Source organism: Chiloscyllium plagiosum, unplaced genomic scaffold (genome assembly GCF_037043375.1).
Source record: "Chiloscyllium plagiosum isolate Xiang-an unplaced genomic scaffold, Cpla_swu_hap1 HiC_scaffold_32, whole genome shotgun sequence".
Taxonomy (NCBI): domain Eukaryota; kingdom Metazoa; phylum Chordata; class Chondrichthyes; order Orectolobiformes; family Hemiscylliidae; genus Chiloscyllium; species Chiloscyllium plagiosum.
In genome coordinates this window covers 8536138-8555667 of record NW_028270170.1, presented here as the reverse complement: position 1 = coordinate 8555667, position 19530 = coordinate 8536138, and the positions used below count along the sequence as shown (strand labels likewise).

The 19530-nt window shown below is 41.3% G+C and overlaps 2 protein-coding genes across 5 annotated transcripts in view; one reads left to right on the top strand and one right to left on the bottom strand.

Annotated features, from left to right (window-relative positions):
- The window catches only part of LOC122539778 (phosphatidylinositol 5-phosphate 4-kinase type-2 beta), a 115179-nt gene extending 110978 nt beyond the window's left edge, over window positions 1-4201 (top strand). For all 4 annotated transcript variants that reach the window (XM_043674834.2, XM_043674836.2, XM_043674833.2 and 1 more), the window contains one exon: window positions 416-4201. In XM_043674834.2, coding sequence (XP_043530769.1) covers window positions 416-496 — 81 coding nt within the window. In that variant the 3' untranslated portion in view covers window positions 497-4201. The remainder of the gene's footprint in view (window positions 1-415) is intronic.
- psmb3 (proteasome 20S subunit beta 3) lies at window positions 4087-18406 on the bottom strand. Its single transcript, XM_043674838.2, has 6 exons — window positions 18256-18406; window positions 15785-15969; window positions 11832-11939; window positions 11157-11334; window positions 9387-9481; window positions 4087-4338 (listed from the first exon to the last, which is right to left on the bottom strand). Exons 1-6 carry the CDS (start codon window positions 18256-18258, stop codon window positions 4290-4292), a joined length of 618 nt encoding a protein of 205 aa, XP_043530773.1. The 5' UTR covers window positions 18259-18406; the 3' UTR covers window positions 4087-4289.
- Between the last annotated feature and the right edge of the window lie 1124 nt (window positions 18407-19530).

Sequence of the window (19530 nt, the reverse complement as noted above, 5' to 3'; positions counted from 1 at the left end):
GATGAGGGAAGATTGCATGAACTTGTGCATCGATGTCAGGTGTGAATCACATCAGACTAATTGTATTATTATTTACACATTTGATTAGCATGTTTGGTACACACTGTCTAGCCTCTCTTGCAGAATACTAAAGGATATTGGATTCAGAGAAACTGAGTTAATTTCCTTTCCGGGTGAAGCTTGAATGGTAGGTGATGTGGTTTGAGTTTGGGGAAGCAGTTGTAGACCAATATCTTTGAGGACATGATGAATAAATGACCAAATCTGCGTAATGTTTCTATTTTTGCTAGTTATGGGGAAAAGGAAGTTGTAACCATTTTGCTTTTCAATGTCTTAACTTTGCTAGTTAAGGATTCATAGTTTCTTGAGCACAATTATCATTTAGATTAATGCCTTGTTTCTTTGTGTGTTCCAGGCTGGTGCCGAGATCTCCACAGTTAACCCCGAACAGTACTCAAAGCGTTTCTTGGAATTTATGTCTAACATTATAACATAGTGCCCCTGCAGACAACACATGACACGCACAACAAGACTACCAATGTGTAGCAAATGCAGGAACGTGGAAACTGAGGACACTGTAGTGGTGCGTGCAGTATTCAATGTGCAGAGACTAATCTCCAAAATTGCATCCTTTGGAAATAAAACAAAAACACAACAAAAAAAGATACTTACTGGCAAACCTGCATTGCCTGAAATGTTGCATTGCTCTTGAAGTTTTCCCTGCCATGTATTATGAGTGTGTCTTTACTGGCGGCAGCTTCAATGGCACTCCGTTAGCCATGATGAGACATACTGTGTGATCATAAAACCAGAAGGTGGGCACTTGAACGCAGTGAAGGACGATGGGCACTTTAACAATGGCAAGAATCACTTTTTTTTACAGTTCATATATTGTCCTAATGGAGCAAAGGCACGGTATTATTTGCGTGTATCTTTGTGACACTGCACTCGTCCCAACCCTGGTTTTGCCATTGCCAGGCCTTTGCCACGCTGTTTCTCAAATATTTTAAGTTGCCATATTGTCTAATCGCAAAAAAAATGGACTTCAGCAACTTTATCAATAAACCAACGCAACTATATATAAGCTATTGTTCGTTAAGGGTGGGTGGGTAAGGGATGGGGCAATGTTTACTCAAGTGAATATTTACAATAGGATGCCACATATCCAGATTTCTCGAGTCTGCATCTGGTTATGCAGTCTGTGGAACGGCCATCAATCCATCAGATGTGATTTGGGTGAATCATTTGGTTTTGTGGCATTCCTAATGTATTCTAAACGTTTACTTTTATTTGTTACTCAGCAGGAGGGCTCGCGTTTACTTTGATGTGAGCTACTTGGCTTTATAAAACAGTACAGTCTGTAATTGTGCTTTAAGCTAATTTTTTTGGACAATGTGGCATTTTGTCTGCTAGGTCAATAGACATGAGTAAAAAAAGTGATTTTTTTTTAAAAGAGCTAACTCCTTTGTAAGGGACTTTTTAAAAGACTCAACTTCTTTTGAGAAAGTATTGCTATTTGCTGTTGAATCTTGTTACAAAGAAGTAGCTGTGACAATAATGTTACTCGGTAGTGCTTTTGTAAAACTACCTGATTGTTGATTTTTGGATCCTTAACAAGCCTGAAATATTATGAAAATGCTGTGGCAATATTGTGCTGTTTTAACAGAACATTCTGGGTATATGAAAACGTATGACTAAAGCAGACGAGCATCAAATTTGAACCATTTACTTGTTGTTTGCAGGAACCATAGAAGGAATTGATTGGCACTTTAACCCTTTAAATAACAAATTTCATGTATTGCTGTTAGTTATGTATAGCTTAAACAAATTAAAGGAGGGATAATGCAGGTGAGCTTAGTCTGCACTTGGCAAAGACTAAGTAATCACTAATAGATATAATAATAACAGCAGAGACTAAACTTAATGTTTGAATCCTTGCTAATTATTTTCTATGGATTGTTTTTAAATACATAAACGTTCTGTACTAAAAGGCCATTTTACTAAGTGATCAGTCAAGTTTATAATTGAGAACAGTAGACGTAGGGTGGTAGAGGTGTAAACATTGCAGTAGATGAATAGACACCTTCTGACATCCTGTGTTGCTGGAACAAAATGTACAACTTATTGCACTGTATGTTACGAAAGATTCTAGTGCAGCTGTAGGCTAATTCAAAACTGTAAAGGATGAAGAAAAGGAACATTAAAATTACTGTCCAAATTCAGTTGCATCAGGGTAAGTGCACATCTGATCCAAGCTTTGATATTCAGAGTACCAAGTGATTTCTCACATATGGATGGTTCCTGATGCAGGCATAACTCATGTATATAATCCGGTCCTTTCATAAAATACTTTAGTTGAACAACAGCTCCGTTCAGTCCATTGCTGTCTGTTAATTTCCATGAGGTTATATTTTACAAGATTTGGAGGATGTTCTCTGGTATTTTCAATTGATCATACATTACGTCACTGATAATGTGGACTCATTCCAATTTTCAAAAGTTAACAGCAGAAAGAAAATAATTTTTAAAACTGATTTTAAACCTTAAAACTGTTGCTGTGGATACCCACTGGAGAGCATGCCCATAAATAGTAGCCCTTCTCCTAAACTTCACCCAAATAGACCATTTTCCATATGCAAGACCAGATGATGATTAAGAGCAGGTAATTTGGCCATGAACACCATAGATACTATCTTGCAGTGGCCACCTATTAAGGATTTTTAATCCCTCCCAGTGGTATGGAGACCAATTTTACTTTTGTATCCATTTCCATTTTGTTGAAGCTGGCTAATTCAGCACTGTCCAGGGATTGGACTGTCCAGTTCCATATGCCACCTTACCACATGAAGCAAAATATCTGCCCATGATCAAATATTGCTTTTCTTATAGGCCCAGAACTTTGTATTTGACAAGTCAGGACCCCCAACATTAATTTTTCACATCTTTCCTGTTGATTTTCATAGATCTGACACACTATCACCCCACTGGAGAGCTCATTTTATTCTTGCACCAGATTTCTTATTTTGTTCCTTGTTTCAGATGTCTAAACAACAAAAGAAATTCAACATATCTTCATCAAGTAAACCAAGATCATGTGACTTATGATTGAAAGCACTAGGGATTAACCAACTTCTGCAGGTGGTACATCTCAGTAAGTGTCAGCATATTCGCCTAAACCCAGTTTATCTTTGGGTTCAGATGCAACACACACACACAAACTTGTAGATGTCTGTCTGTTCCATAGTGGAAATTATCAGCAAAGTGCAAAAATTTTGGTTTGACCAGTTATGCATTTATCAGGAGTTTGACTGTAATAATTTGTAACGCTGTGTTTGGAGTCATAGTGACACAGTGTTTAAACTCACTACAGTAATACCAAAGCTTACAAATAAAAAACTTGTTTTTGTAAAATTGTACTGGTCCAAGCGGATGGTGGTTAACTCTCCCACTCGTTAAGTACAACCGGATCAGATCCAAATACAGTGAGATTTTGAAGTACTTTTAGTAGATTCCATTACTCTGTAAATCTCCCTGGATTTTTCTTTCACACCCACTTCTTTTCTCTTTAGCCTGTGTTCCACAGGTTGTGGACTTTTAGGGTAATGTCTCCATTCAAAATCATACGGAAGTGGGTGAAGTATTGGGCTAAGTTTATCCCTTATGGATGTACAAGGTCTTGTGGCATTTCTTGTTTGAACAGGAGCAGAGAAATTCTCTGTAACATCTTGGTCCTTGTTTATTCCTCAAGACAGATCAGCTTATCGCTTGTTATTTGTAGGAGTTTGATGTGCACAAATTGCTTGTCGTATTCCCTACATTAAAACAGAGGACTACAACTTTTAAAAGGAACTTCATTGGCCGTAAAGTACTTTGGAAGGTTTGAAGATTATAAGTTATATTTTCATATATCTAAACAGCATCAATGGGTTATCGTGGATCCATTAAAATTGTGGCTGGGTGTTTGCTTTGAATTTTTTTTCCATGACTCCAAAGAAAGATTGCTTTGTAAATAAAAATCAACATACTTTTATGGCATACCACACTCAGTAGGTAAGAGGAATATTAAATGATTCTGTACTTAAGATGTTCTGTTATATAACTAGTTTATTTTTGAATTACACACATCATATAAACAGAATACTCAATGACTGCTGAACAGAATATGAAAAGTTATTCCATTAAAATTCTTAGGTTGACTGACAATTTCCTGCTATTTTAGGTGTGTCAGAAGAGAAACTACAATTAAACAAAAACATTGTATTGCAAAGTTGGTTACAGAAGTTTTGCTTTTAATCCATACGAGCTTTTAATGTTCTGGTGGTGATCTTGTCTTTTTCGCTGTAAAGAAGAAAACACAGGTAAGATAATAGAATGTAACAAGGAGGATGACTGCCTCTTCCATTATAAACAAAGCTTGGCAGTCAGAGGATAATCCAGCTGGGAAAGGATCCAGAGGGTTTATGTTCGAGCCTGTTAGTTGTCATGATCTGGCATACAAAAGGAGTGGTGTAAGCAGATTTTCAACATTCAAAAGGGAACTGGGTATATTTGGAAAGAGGTGTGGAGATACAGTAATTAAACTTAGAATTCAGCACCACTCAGGCCAAACCTGGCACTTGTAGAGCTGTTCAGAGTGGGGACAGGCACAATGGGCCAGATAGCCTACTTCTATATCATGCTGATCTAAACAAAACAATGTTCCACCTACACCCATGTTTGTTTGTCTTAATGAAGTGCATTGCCATTAATACATCTGCAGGAAGTTGTCAGGTTGCTGTTGAAGCAGTTTGCCAGATTACAGCAAATTCAATCTGAGACTGGGAACAAAGAAAATGATTCCATAGGAAAGATGTTTTTTAACTTGAAAGGGTTCAGAAATGCCAGGATTGGAGAGTTTGAGCTATAGGGAAAGGCTCAATAGGCTGGGGATATTTTCCCTGGATGTTGCAGGCTGAGAGGTGACCTTATAGAACTTACAGAGGGCATATATTTAAGAAGAGAGGGAAAAGATTTGAGACACACTGAAGGGCAATCTTCTCACAGGGCAGTGCATGTATGGAATGAGCTACCAGAGGAGATGGGTACAATCACAACACTTAAAAGGCATCTGCTTGGGTACATGAATAGGAAGGGTTTAGAGGGATATGAGCCAAATGTTGGTAAATGGGTCTAGATTAGTTTAGAACATTTGGTCAGTGCAGACAAGTTGGACCGAAATGTCCGATGCGGTGTTGTATGACTCTATACTCACTGTCTTTCTTGATTGAATGAAATGTTCCTGAGCTGAACAGGGACCAGACAATAAGGCCATTCAGCCCATTGAGTCTGCTCTATCATTCAATCATGGCCGATATTTTCTCAACTGCATTCTCCTGTCTTAAATACCATCACTGGCTTGGCTTCCGCAGCTCTCTGCAGGAATGAGTTCGACAGATTCACTCCCCTCTGACTAAAGAAATTCTTCCTCATCTCCGTTCTAAAGGATCGTCCCTTCACTCTTAAGCTTTGCCCTCCAGTCCTAGTCTCTCCTACAAATGAAAACATTTTCTCCACATCCACATTACTGTGTAATTTTCAATCGGGTCTTACCTCATCCTTCTAAACCAAGTGTAGACCAACAGTCCTCAACCACTCAAAGTATGACAAGCCATTCATCCCCAGGATCATTCTTATTAACCTCCTATGGGCTCCTGCACCAGCATATCCTTCTTTAGACATATGACCCAAAACTGCTCCCAATATTCCAAACAGCCAGAGCCTCAGCAATGCATCTCTGTTCCTGTAGTATAGCCCTTTTGAATGCCAACATTGTATCTGCCTTCCTTACTACCAAAATAACCTTAAGAGAATCTTGAACCAGAATTCCCAACGCCCTTTGTGCTTCAGACTTCTGAAGCCTTTCCCCATTTAGAAAAAGTCTATACCAGTTCTTCCAACCAAAGTGCCTAACCTCTAACTTTCCCACATTGTATTCCATTTGCCATTTCTTTGTTCATTCTCCTAGCCTGTCCAAGTCCTGCAGCCTCCTCACTTCCTCAACACTACCTGTCCCTCCACCTGCCTTTGTGTCATCTGCAAACTTAGCAACAACACCCTCAGTTCCTTCATTCTGATCTTTAATGTAAAATGTGAATAGTTGTGGTCCCACAATTGACACCTGCAGAACCTCTAGTTACCTGCTGCCATCTTGAAAAAGACCCCATTATCCCCACTCTCTGCCTGTCAGCCAATCCCCTATCCTCGGCGGCACCTCATCATTGGCCTTCTGGAAATCCAAATAGATTACATGCACTGGCTCTCCTTTGACTAACTTGTTCATTATCTCAAAGAATTAACAGATTTGTTTCATGACCTCCCCTTAATGAAGCTGTGCTGGCTCAGCCCTATTTTACCATGCAATTCCACATACTCCACAATCCTGGAACCTAGCTCTGACTATCCTACAGCCTGCTCCATTGAGCTAACTACCACAGACATATCCCAGACCCAGCAAAGGCTACTTCCCTGGCATTTGCTGAAAACTGTCCCAGTTGGGGCCTTGACCGTTGTACAAGTCAGAGATCCTTTATCTGAAAATGTCAGACCCAACTGGTTTTCAGATACATATCTACAATAAACATTTGGGCCCGCTGCAAAAGACTCTTCAGTTTCGGATGTGCAAATAAAAAGATTTAAAAACTAAAGGGCTCCCAACCTGTAAATGACTGCCCACACTTAGAAAGCTTTCCTAGTAGCTGAGTTATGTCAGGAGTCATCATGACGTGGCTCCCTATCTCCAGTTGTTCTGGACTGCCTGCCACTGCAAGCCCAGGAAAACTTCACTCTCTACATGAAGAAATTCCATCTCATTGCAGTTCTTAAAGATCTTATTCTGAGACTTTGCTCCTTAAAGTTAAGGCTTCCCATGCAGGGGAAACAGTCTCATAGCACTGTCAAGAACATTATGTTTTGATAAGATTACTTATTTTCTAATCTCTAGAGAAAACACGTCTAATCTACTCAATCTTCCCTCCTAGGATAGTCACCTTATCCTCTGAGTCAGTTTAGTGAATAACGTGCAATAATTAAGTACTGTACATGTAAAAAACTTATGCTACTGTTTGTATCTACTCTTGTCGAGAGATCTGTTGTTATAGTGCATGCTCCTCTGTCTTGTGCAATCCTCACATAACTACTGTGACTCTTCTGCAACCACTCCGATATGTCCATCAGTCAACAATGCCCAGCCTGCCTGACCTTTCTAATATGCTGTCCTCCACTTCACCCTTTAGAAGAGATTGCTGTAGCCTTTCAACTCTGATCAAAACAAGAAAATACCAGTTATTTTCCTGGATGTTATTCTTAAAAAGTCTTCCTTTTGATCTGGCAATTTCAACAAGACCATAAATAGGAACAGGGCTAAGCCGTTCAACCTCCCGAAACTGGGAGGTTCAATAGGATCATGGCTGATTTAAAAGCACCCTGTTCATTTATGATTTGTACATGGAAATTTTAGCATCCTCATTACAAAGACCTCTATTTTCTTCCACAAACCTTCATTAGTGGCCAAGTTACTGAGTCTACTGGAAAGTTGATTGTATGAAGCATCTTCGGAGCTTCCTTGTTAACATATCCCTTCATTGTCACAAAATTACTTCAGACTACCCCTTATCCTTCTATCTCCTATAGAAGGAGCTATTACACACACACACACACACACACACACACACACACCTATCTCACTGGGGCTCTAACTCAAACTTACACTTGGTTAAGTCACATACATGGATATATATCACAAATTCTCTTCCCTATGAACTACTATCAGCCAGCAAGTCAAATGGATTGATTTTGTTCATGCACTGCCTTCTAGCAACCCAGCAGTGTAAATACTTTTGATAGCACACAGTTTTAATACATATGGAAACTAACTTTCTGCCATTATACAGTCATAGAGATGTACAGCACGGAAACAGACCCTTCGGTCCAATTCGTCCATGCCAACCAGATATCCCAACCCAAACTAGTCCCACCTGCCAGCATCCGGCATATATCCATCCAGATGCCTTTTAAATGTTGCAATCATACTAGCCTCCACCACTTCCTCTGGCAGCTCATTCCATATAAGTACCATCCTTTGCGTGAAAACGTTACCCCATAGATTTAGGGTGAGGGGGGAAAAATATAAGAGAGATCTATGTCCTGGACACCCCCACCCCAGGGAAAATATTTTGTCTATTTACCCTATCCATGTCCCTCATGATTTTATAAACCTCTAAGGTCACCCCTCAGCCTCCGACTCTCCAGGGAAAACAGTCCCAGCCTATTCAACCTCTCCCTATAGGTCAAATCCTCCAACCCTGGTAACATTCTTGTGAATCTTTTCTGAACCCTTTCAAGTTTCACAATATCCTTCCAATAGGAAGGAGACCAGAATTGCATGCAATATTCCAAAAGTGTCCTAACCAATGAACTGTACAGCCGCAACATGACTTCCCAACTCCTGTACTCAATACTCTGACCAATAAAAAAGCATACCAAACACCTTCTTCACTAACCTATCTACCTGCGACTCCACTTTCAAAAAGCTATGAACCTGCACTCCAAGGTCTCTTTGTTCAGCAACATTTCCCAGGCCCTTACCATTAAATGTATAAGTCCTGCTAAGATTTGCTTTCCCAAAATACAGCACCTCTCATTTATCTAGATTAAACTCCATCTGCCACTTCTCAGGCCATTGGCCCATTTGATCAAGATCCTGTTGTAATCTGAGGTAACCTTCTTCACTGCCTACTACACCTCCAATTTTGGTGTTATCTGCTAACTATACCGCTTATGATCACATCCAAATAAAATGAAAAGTACTGGACCTAACACCGATCCTTGTGGCACTCCACTGGTCACAGGCCTCCAGTCTGAAAGACATCCCTCCACCACCACCCTCTGTCTTCTACCTTTGAGCCAGTTTTGTATCCAAATGGCTAGTTCTCCCTGTATTCCATGAGATCTAACCTTGCTAACCAGTCTCCCACAGGGAACCTTGTCGAACGCCTTACTGAAGTCCATACAGATTACGTCCACTGCTCTGCCCTCATCAATCCTCTTGTTACTTCTTCAAAAAACTCAATCAAGTTTGTGAGACATGATTTCCCACGCACAAAGCCATGTTGACTATCCCTAATCAGACCTTGCCTTTCCAAATACATGTACATTCTGTCCCTCAGGATACCCTCCACCACTGATGTCAGGCTCACTGGTCTATAGTTCCCTGGCTTGTCCTTACCAGCCTTGTTAAACAGTCATTAACCTGCTTATGTTAAATAAACACATATGGAAAGCATTTGCAAAAACTGAAACTTAACTTTCAGTCAAGTTGTAACTAACTGCACAGAATGTTCCAAACTTACATAATGTGAACGATGACACCCATACCAGATACAGCATCTCTATCCACAGCATTCAGCATAGCCTGAGATATGGTTTCAAACAGATCATCTGGTTTCTGAAATGGAAACATTCATTTGGTATGTTAGCATAGAACACAAATGCTGTTATTTCTTTCCCGAATGGGTGCATTTGATTTGCTTCAAAGGGACAGAGGAAGCACTCAGGTGTGCAGTAGAGTGCCCCTAGGAAGGCCACCTCATGCCCTTCAAAAGTTTGATGTTACCTAGAATAGAAGTTCAGGGTCTGGCTATTCATGCACTGAAATAGCATTTGGGACCTGTTGAACTTTTGCATATTTTATGAAAACAGACAGCCTAAGCCATCCAAGATTTCATACCTGTAGCACAGCAGTCCCCTTTTAACAAAATATTGAATGTCATTCTTGTGATAGATATAACAACTCCATACCTGTCTACTGGTTCAGTTGGTAATAGATACCATCTGATGGATCACTGAGCCATACAATTCACAAAAGTCTCAAGCTCGGATTTAGCTGATGTGTAAGTGATTAGAAACAGTGCTATTGCCTCAATGCTTCTGTCTTGGTGGGATGGGAACTGGTTCAAGGTCAGGACAAGTGAATGTTTTCTCAACACAGACTGTCCAAGTTCATAAGAAAATGACACGTTTGTTTTCCCTGGAGCGTTGGAGACTGAGGGGTGACCTTATAGAGGTTTACAAAATTATGAGGGGCATGGATAGGGTAAATAGGCAAAGTCTTTCCCTGGGGTCGGGGAGTCCAGATCTAGACGGCATATATTTAGGGTGAGAGGGGAAAGATATAAAAGAAACCTAAGAGGCAACTTTTTCACGCAGAGGGTGGTACGTGTATGGAATGAACTACCACAGGATTTGGTGGTGGCTGTTACAATTGCAACATTTAAGAGGCATTTGGATGGGTATATGAACAGGAAGGGTTCGGAGGGATATGGGCCGGGTGCTGGCAGGTGGGACTAGATTGGGTTGGGATATCTGGTCGGCATGGACAGGTTGGACCGAAGGGTCTGTTTCCATGCTGTACATGACTCTATGACTCTAAGTACTGGAAAGGTAACAGTCTCAGTGGAAGTTTCTCAGTGTAAATCATTGCCTTCAGCAACAGAGAGCATCAGGCTAGGGGATAGGGAACAGCACTTAGAGAAGTATCATAGTACATACAGGGTCAGCTGTAAAAGAATCCTAATGCAGGTGAAGTTCAGTACCAGCTCAGCCATTTGACAATCATTCTGGTGCTAAATTAAACACATCTTTTGTTGGAAGGCGTGCCATTTAATCCTGAAGGCTTGTTTTCAATTAATCCTTCCCACAAGGTCAGAATAATAGCAATGCACAGAGATGACCACACGGCTGAGACTGAAGATTGGATAATGCTATTATTTTAGAATTGGATCCATGCCGTTCTCAAAGAAGACAGAAAGTGTATTCACAAAAAAAATACAACTAGCATTGGCGAGTTTTGAGAAGATTTGTAGCTCAGTTTGAGGTCTGGATGGAAGTTTGCTCGCTGAGCTGGAAGGCTAACTTTCAGACGTTTTGTCACAATACTAGGTAACATTATCACTGGAGACTCACTGATGATGTTACCGAGTACGGTGACGAAACATCTGAAAATGAACTTTCCAGCTCAGCGAGCAAACTTACATCCAAAACTAGCATTCTTTGCATTCACCTCAGGCAATCAACAGGTCAAAGTGCGAAAGCCTTAGTGCAAAGAGACAAGCAGTACTCACCATGTCTGGTTCCCAAAGGGATTCACACATCCCATACATTTGTTCTGAGCACGTTCCACTGACCACAAAGTCTTCAGTCTCCATTGGGCAGCCAATTAAGTCAAGCGAACAAATAAATGGTTGGTAGGTTTTTGGATCAAGACCTGCAATCACTGGTTCAACATAGTATGGGCCAAATCTGTGAAGGTTGAAAGTAATAATGAGAAAACAAATCCACACATAAGTGCATTGTTATAAGAGACAGAGACCCAGGCTTGACCAAGTTGAATAAGGCAATTGAGGGACAGTGTACAACATAGGGCCTATTATACAGTTTTAATGTCCCAGTTCAGACAGACAACTGCAGCACCCAATGGCAGATCCATAGCAGTACAGCTCAACCCCACCCTCAGCAGGACCACACTGGTAAATCACACCAGTTACAGGCCACAATAGTTCCTTATCTGTTATTAGGAGTTAGATTTTGGAGATCTCAAAAACCAATAAGGACTCAGTATATTTTACATAAGCTGCTTATAGTATACAAATTGGAAACCAATTACAGAGTGATAAATGTTTATTGTACATTATGTTTGTGTGTGGCAGTTAGTAATGCAACCTCACACCTGAGAATCAGACAATACCATGGTGTACAACATTAACCATTGCATCATGAGTTTGGAATATTTAACCTACCGTCGCTCATAGAGGAGATTTGAGACCATGCTCATAAATGTTTTTGGTTTGATCTGTCTGCCTTCTTTCAATTCATACAGGTTCAATCTGAACTTGAGTCGCTGTGAGCTAGAAAATAAAATGAGAGTAAGCATTAACAGTAGTGAATAACTTTAACCCATAAAGGGAGACAATATTCAACTTGCACTGAGGAAGTCAGAAAAAGTATTCACTAACTGTTGTGATATCTGACAGGTTATTCTGAAATGCAGAAGTCTATACATTTGGAAATGGAGCAAACCAGATCTTATGTAAACTCTTTTCAAAAGAAAAGGTCTGTTAGCTTGTAGGCTGTTGGCAAATTTCTGATCAGCTCCCATGTCGACTCCAAAATTTAAGTTCTCATTAAAATAAAATAATCTACTTGGGATTATATTGGTTCCATCACCAGCACTGCCAGAGCTTTCCTGCTTTCAAAGAGACCAAAAATAACATAACGCAGTTTAGACATTTCACAGAGTTGTAATCAGAAGGATAATTATTGTGATTCTCCAACTCTTGACCTGTTGAACATTTCCCAGTCCCTTCATCCTATCACTGGATGCTGAGCCTTTCCTTTGTCTGGGGACTAAGCTCTTTAATTCTCTTTTAAAACGCCTCCTGTCTCTCATCCTTTCTCGTTTTCAGATCCTCCATAACATCTATCCCTTTGTCCAAGCATTCAGAAATCCATTAATATTGCTCCTTAGTTACAATATTAACTTTTGTTTGACAAGTCTTCTGTAAGTACCTTGTTTTCCTACATTCAATACGTTGTAAACAAATTGTTGCACTTAACAGAGTCACATAAAGAGGACTGGCACAGGATTCAGTGCCATGATCTTCAAGAACAATAAATTTTGGAAAATGGAAACTCCCATTGAGTGATTTCTTTTTCATATGCAAAACATTTTGGTGCAGCAACAAAGTATGAAATAAAAGCAAACAAGAAGCCACTAGTTGGGTGGAATGGAGTTAGGTTACAGATCAATCACGTTCTCACTGAATGGTGTCAGATAAGGCTCATGGGTTGAACATCTGACCCTAGTTTCTACCTTCCGCCATTTCCCAACAAGGCTGACTTTCAACTATCTGCTGAAGTAGAATCGAAAAATGTGGCACTGGAAAAGCACAGCAGGTTAGGTAGCATCTGAGGAGCAGGAGAGTTGACGTTTTGGGCATAAGCTCTTTCATCAGAAATGTGGAGGGGGAAGGGGACAGAGATAAATAGGGGGATGGGGCTGGGAGGGCAGAAGGTAGCTGGGAAGACAATAGGTGGATGTAGGCAGGGGGTAATAATGATAAGTCGGTGGGGAGGGTGGAGTAGACAGGTTGGAAGGAAGATGGAATGGTAAGACAGGTCAAGAGGGCGGTGCCAAGTTGGAGGGTTGGATCTGGGATAAAGTGGTGGAGGAGAGGGGTGAGATTTGGAAACCAATGAAGTACTCCAACAAGTTCCAAAGTTGTGCAAGTACTGCTCAGATGGTCAATACCGCTGCTCGTAAGCAATTTAACAGTGTAGAAATGAAAAAACAGGAGGCCTGGTTATACAGGTGCCACTCTCACTCTGCTGCCTCACCGAGTAATGCGTTAATCATAAACAAACACCAAAAGCGAGGGCCTACTCCATTACAACTGGGCAGAGACAGTCAAACTCGTCTCAGCTAAAGTTCAATTTAAATAGCAACTCGAGAAAATGGGATGCCAGATTGCAACTAGGGGCAGGAACACAAGTTGATTTTACTCTTCTTAATGTATGGCCTAACAGATCAACTGCACACATTCCAGCCCCACCTCGGGATAACACTTTGATTGCAACATTTCAGAGATTGCAGGTGAGTCCTTGTGCGCTCATTTCACACATCTCCAAAGTCTTTATTCACTTGATGGTGGTAGCATTCCTACCCCTGGGCCAGAAGGTCCAGGTTCAAGTCCCATCCACCCTGAACATGTGTGGATCTAAACAGGTTGATTAAAATGATTATGTACTCCTATTCAGTTGTCATCGCCTAACACAGGTAAAACCTGCGCCCACACCTCCTCCCTCACCTCCATCCAAGGCCCTAAAGGAGCCTTCCACATCCATCAAAGTTTTACCTGCACATCTATCAATATCATTTATTGTATCCGTGGCTCCCGATGCGGTCTCCTCCACAGTGGGGAGACTGGATGCCTCCTAGCAGTGCGCTTTAGGGAACATCTCCGGGACACCCACACCAATCAACCACACCGCCCTGTGGCCCAACATTTCAACTCCCCCTCCCACTCTGCCAAGGACATGGAGGTCATGGGCCGCCGCTCCCTTACCACCAGACGCCTGGTGGAAGAACGCCTCATCTTCCGCCTCGGAACACTTCAACCCCAGGGCATCAATGTGGACTTCAACAGTTTCCTCATTTCCCCTTCCCCCAACTCACCGTAGTTCCAAACTTCCACCTCAGCACTGTCCCCATGACTTGTCCTACCTGCCTATCTTCTTTTCCACCTATCCACTCCACCCTCCCCCTGTCCCCGACCTATCACCTTCATCCCCTCCCCCACTCACCTATTGTACTCTATGCTACTTTCTCCCCACTCCCACCATCCTCTAGCTTATCTCTCCAAGCTTCAGGCTCTCTGCCTTTATTCCTGATGAAGGGCGTTTGTGCGAAATGTCGATTTTACTGCTCCTCGTATGCTGCCTGAACTGCTGTGCTCTTCCAGCACCACTAATCCAGAATCTCCTAACACAGCACAAACTGAAAATCAAATTTGCAAATTCATAGCTTATGTAACTCTAATCACTGGAGGAACTAAATGAGGTCTTGGGGAGCTGCGTTTAAATTGATTTTAAAATGATTACTTCAGCATACTTATTGTCACATAACCAGAAGTGCAACTGTTGTAGCAAAGAAACAGTTTCCACCTTAAGTAGACAATAGTGTGTACTCAAGGAATGAGTGCTCAGGAGTGCTGCCTTTCAAACCCACTCTGTCATCCAATTTGAATTCCATTTTCCAGACCTATCCCACCCCTTACCATCACTGCCCAAGAAACCATCAGTCCCACTCTTGAATATACTCAAAGATTGAGCATCCACAACTGTCAAAGAAAGAATTTCAAAGATTCAGAATATTTTGAAACGTTTTCTCTTCCCTTGTTGTCTTCAATCTTTAATATCTCACCCTGGCATGAGACCTGGTTCTCGTCTTCCCAGCCAGGAGAAACGGCCTCTCAGATTCAAATGCATCAAGCCCTGTAGGTTACATATTTATAATGAGATCACCTCTTATTCTAAACTCCAGAGAATACAGACCCTTTCTACTCATTGTCTCCTCATAAGACAACTCTGTTGTGAACTGTTAGAACTGTTCAGTGCAGAATATGGGTCAAGTATCAACAATGTGAATTGGTATCTTTAATACTTGCATTTTTCAGAAAATCTAGGGAAATCAAATCAGAAAGGACGAGGTAATAGAAACAGTGCAGATACGATGAGCTGAATGACCTCATTCTATACTGTAACGATTCTGTGAAATTCTGTCACCTGAACTACAGACCTCTCCAAGTTCTCTCTACTCTCCTTCACTCAAAGATCTCTTTTGCTGGAGAGCCAGTACCTTGCCAAAGAGGCTATTCTTCACACTTATTACCAGTGCTGCGAACAACCACATACTGTACTTCGCTTATACAAAGCATCACTTCACTTGACATGAATTTTATAGCATGATTCACTACATTGGAATTGGGGAAGATTATCCCTTCAAATAAGCACAGGTAACAAAATCTGGTACTCCTGAATCCCTAACTGGTTTACCTGCTCCCTTTATTGAAATGGATAACCCAAGATAGACCTGAACTGGCCAATCTACTGTCTAACTGAGGACATAGAGTCATAGAGATGTACCATCTTAACCCTTAAAGATCAAACAGCTAATCTCTGTCAGCATACTTACACCGTCTGTACATCTGTGCCGAGACCAGCCAGTCCAATAAATAACCTTTCACCCATTGGGAAGATTTTCTGGAAGTCAGTCGTCACCAACTGTGCCTGAATTCCAAACCGTCTGTCAGCTGCTATTGCCACACAATCTTTACCCCGCATGGCCATAACAGCCCCACCATTATATGACATGTGCGACTGTTGGAAGAGAAGGAAAAACAAGTTAGGAACTCCTACAATGCTTGATTTTTTTTGTATTTCGTCACATATACTTTAGGCAATAGTGGGCAGATGGGAAAGATTGTGTCACAATTGAATTGTGTCAGGAGTACTCGTTCCGTGGTCAATAATTCCTGCAATGTGTCTTGAATTCAGTGTCTCTGGCCCAGATGCTGCGAATGGAGCCACAAGACCTCTGCAGCATTTGATGGGTGAATCCATCTCACCACAATTCTGAATCATGATTAAGTAAAAAGTTAAAGTCAATGTATTTATTATTTAAAAAGCATATTACTGAACACTATGATTTTTGAGGCATCGAAGAAAAATGTTTATAAAATCCAGTGGGTAACAGTTAATGCATTACGCTGCCTGGCAAGATTCTTTCATTAAAATATCTTGAGAAAATATAAGTAATAGAGCAGGTTGAGAAAGCTTTAGGATATGGGATCCTGGGCTTTGTAACAAGAGACAGAAATTAAATAAACAAGAAGGTTACGGTAAAACTTTATAAAACAAATTCGGCTTAATAGGAAATTGAATCCTTTTGTGAGCACCGTGCATAAGGAAGAAGGGAAAAGCATTAAAGAGACAATGCAGATAAGATGTCAAAAAAGAATGGTTCCAGAAATAAGACAGCAGATAAACTAAAGAGCCTGGGAGGTATTTAATTCTGCTACAGAAATACACCAGTACACCATGCTAAAGCTATCAAGAAGTCATGCAAATCTACACAAATCTGAATTTGTTTTTAATTCAGTAGGTTGGTCAGAAAAAGAGAGAAATTTATCAAGCTGTAAAATGGAGCAAAAAGTCAAGTCAAAAAGTCAACTGCAAACATAGGTAAAAACAATGACTGCAGATGCTGGAAACCAGATTCTGGATTAGTAGTGCTGGAAGAGCACAGTAGTTCAGGCAGCATCCGAGGAGCAGTAAAATCGGCATTTCGCACAAAAGCCCTTCATCAGGAATAAAGGCAGAAAGCTTGAAGCGTGGAGAGATAAACTAGAGGAGGGTGGGGGTGGGGAGAAAGTAGCATAGAGTACAATAGGTGAGTGGGGGAGGGGATGAAGGTGATAGGTCAGGGAGGAGGGTGGAGTGGATAGGTGGAAAAGAAGATAGGCAGGTAGGACAAGTCATTGGGACAGTGCTGAGCTAGAAGTTTGGAACTAGGGTGAGGTGGGGGAAGGTGAAATGAGGAAAATTTTGAAGTCCACATTGATGCCCTGGGGTTGAGGTTTTCCGAGGCGGAAGATGAGGTGTTCTTCCTCCAGGTGTCTGGTCGTGAGGGAGCGGCGGTGAAGGAGACCCAGGACCTCCATGTCCTCGGCAGAGTGGGAGGGGGAGTTGAAATGTTGGGCCACAGGGCAGTGTGGTTGATTGGTGGGGGTGTCCCGGAGATGTTCCCTAAAGCGCTCTGCTAGGAGGCGTCCAGTCTCCCCAATGTAGAGGAGACCGCATCGGAAGCAACGGATACAATATATGATATTAGTGGATGTGCAGGTAAAACTTTGATGGATGTGGAAGGCTCCTTTAGGGCCTTGGATGGAGGTGAGGGAGGAGGTGTGGGTGCAGGTTTTGCAGTTCCTGCGGTGGCAGGGGAAAGTGCCAGGATGGGAGGGTGGGGCGTGGACCTGACCAGGTAGTCACTGAGGGAACGGTCTTTGCGGAAGGCGGAAAGGGGTGGGGAGGGAAATATATTCCTGGTGGTGGGGTCTTTTTGGAGGTGGCAGAAATGTTGCCGGATGATTTGGTTTATGCGAAGGTTGATAGGGTGTAAGGTGAGCACCAGGGGCGTTCTGTCCTTGTAACTGCAAACATAGTGGAAGAAGGTACTGTTGAATCCAGACATTAAGGCCTTAAAATCCTAAAGGAACGCTTCTTCAGGTAAAATAGATCATAATAGGTAAATTAAAGGATACTTTAGCCTTATGCAGAAAAGAAAAATAAATTATTATCGAGAAAAGATCCTAAAACTATAGTGGAACAGCCTCTAATGAATTAGTACCTTTAAAAAAAGGGATCTAAAATTCCTGTGGCACCCCTTTAGGTGAAGAAAGACAAATAATGATTGTAATAAAATTACCCGAATCTTCTTAAGGTTTAAAATGAAACTTAAATAATATAAAATCTTGGTTTAAAAGTGAAAGTAAAGGCCACATTAATCAGGTCAGGCCTGGCTCGCTCCAATGTGCAAATTAAACAAGCTGTAAATCGGTGCAAAAAGAACTATATTTTTGACTACTTTCCCTTTTTATCACTCACCATTCTGCCTAGTTGTCGGTCGAATCAAATACAGTAATTTTTACAATATTTTCCTAACTTCCAGACCAAAAAAAATTAAAATTAATCTCCACTTCCAGCTTCTGGCTGCCGCTCCCCCAAACTTGATGCGCAAACTAATCCCGCCTCCTGACCTGTATGATTGGCCCACCCGTGCTAATAGGCTCTTTGATTGGTCTACTGTTCCGTCTGTCAGCGCCGCCACGGAAGTATGTTTGGTTTCACGGTGCCGGGTGATGGGGAAGGAAAATGACCAGTCACGGCGTGCGGGCGGGCCCTGGGGTGGGAGGCATGCCGGGATAGTGGAGGTCCAGTCTGTAAGAGAAGGGAGGACAAAGGGAGCAAAGAGTGTGTGGAAAACATTATTGATGTTGTGACTGGGGAGGGACGAAAAAAACACAATTTAGCAGAGTGTTTCATTTAATAATGCGCAGAGGGGTTTGTATTTCCAAAAATAAATGACATTTATATCAAATCATATTCAATAAAATATGCATTTGCGTTTATTTTAAAAGATCCTTAATTCCAACAAAGAAATGCTGACAACTATGAACCTTAGATGCACCAACTCACTAACTAAAACTTATATTAATAGGAAACATCTGATGTAGAAGACAAAGAGGAACCTAGATGCATTCCTACGAAAACCAACCTCCCACGTCCCCATACAGTTTCGGGGAAGAACGCCTGACGGATGTGTGGAAGCAATGAGACAAAAAAAGAGAGCAGATCAGGTGAATGGGGTCAGACATGTAACATTTCCATATCTATCATTCGAAAGGGGCATGTTCGTTGTTGCAGTCCTTCAAAGGTGGTGCACAAACTAAAACTATCTTGAGAACTGGTCACTGCAGAGATCTTTAAACGACAAAGAAAGGTTCATTGTCCATTAAAGAGGCATCCCTCCAGCTGGCAGTAACAATCCTAGTCATTTTAAAAATAGTGTTTCCGTTTCATTATGACTGGGCGATATAAATCTTGTTTAACATAAGAAAATCAAATGTTAGCAGTAGGCCGATAAATCATAACCTAACATTTAATATTGGTACATCAGGAGACAACGGACAATTATGCCACTGCACTCTCCCAGTGTTTATGTTGATTCAAATTAGCAAATTCTGCTAAACAGTTATAAAAGTTAAATATATTGGAACAATATGAGTGAAGCTGGGTACAAAATGTAACAACGTAGAAGTTATTTGTTCCAGCAATACTAGGGAAAAATGGTAACGATGACGGTGTTAAGTGTAAACTACA

Coding starts and splice junctions, on each gene's coding strand:
- psmb3 (XM_043674838.2), bottom strand. Junction 11,940..15,784: donor GGCACAGATGTACAGACGGT/GTAAGTATGCTG, acceptor TTTATTTTCTAG/CTCACAGCGACTCAAGTTCA. Junction 11,335..11,831: donor AATCTCCTCTATGAGCGACG/GTAGGTTAAATA, acceptor CAACCTTCACAG/ATTTGGCCCATACTATGTTG.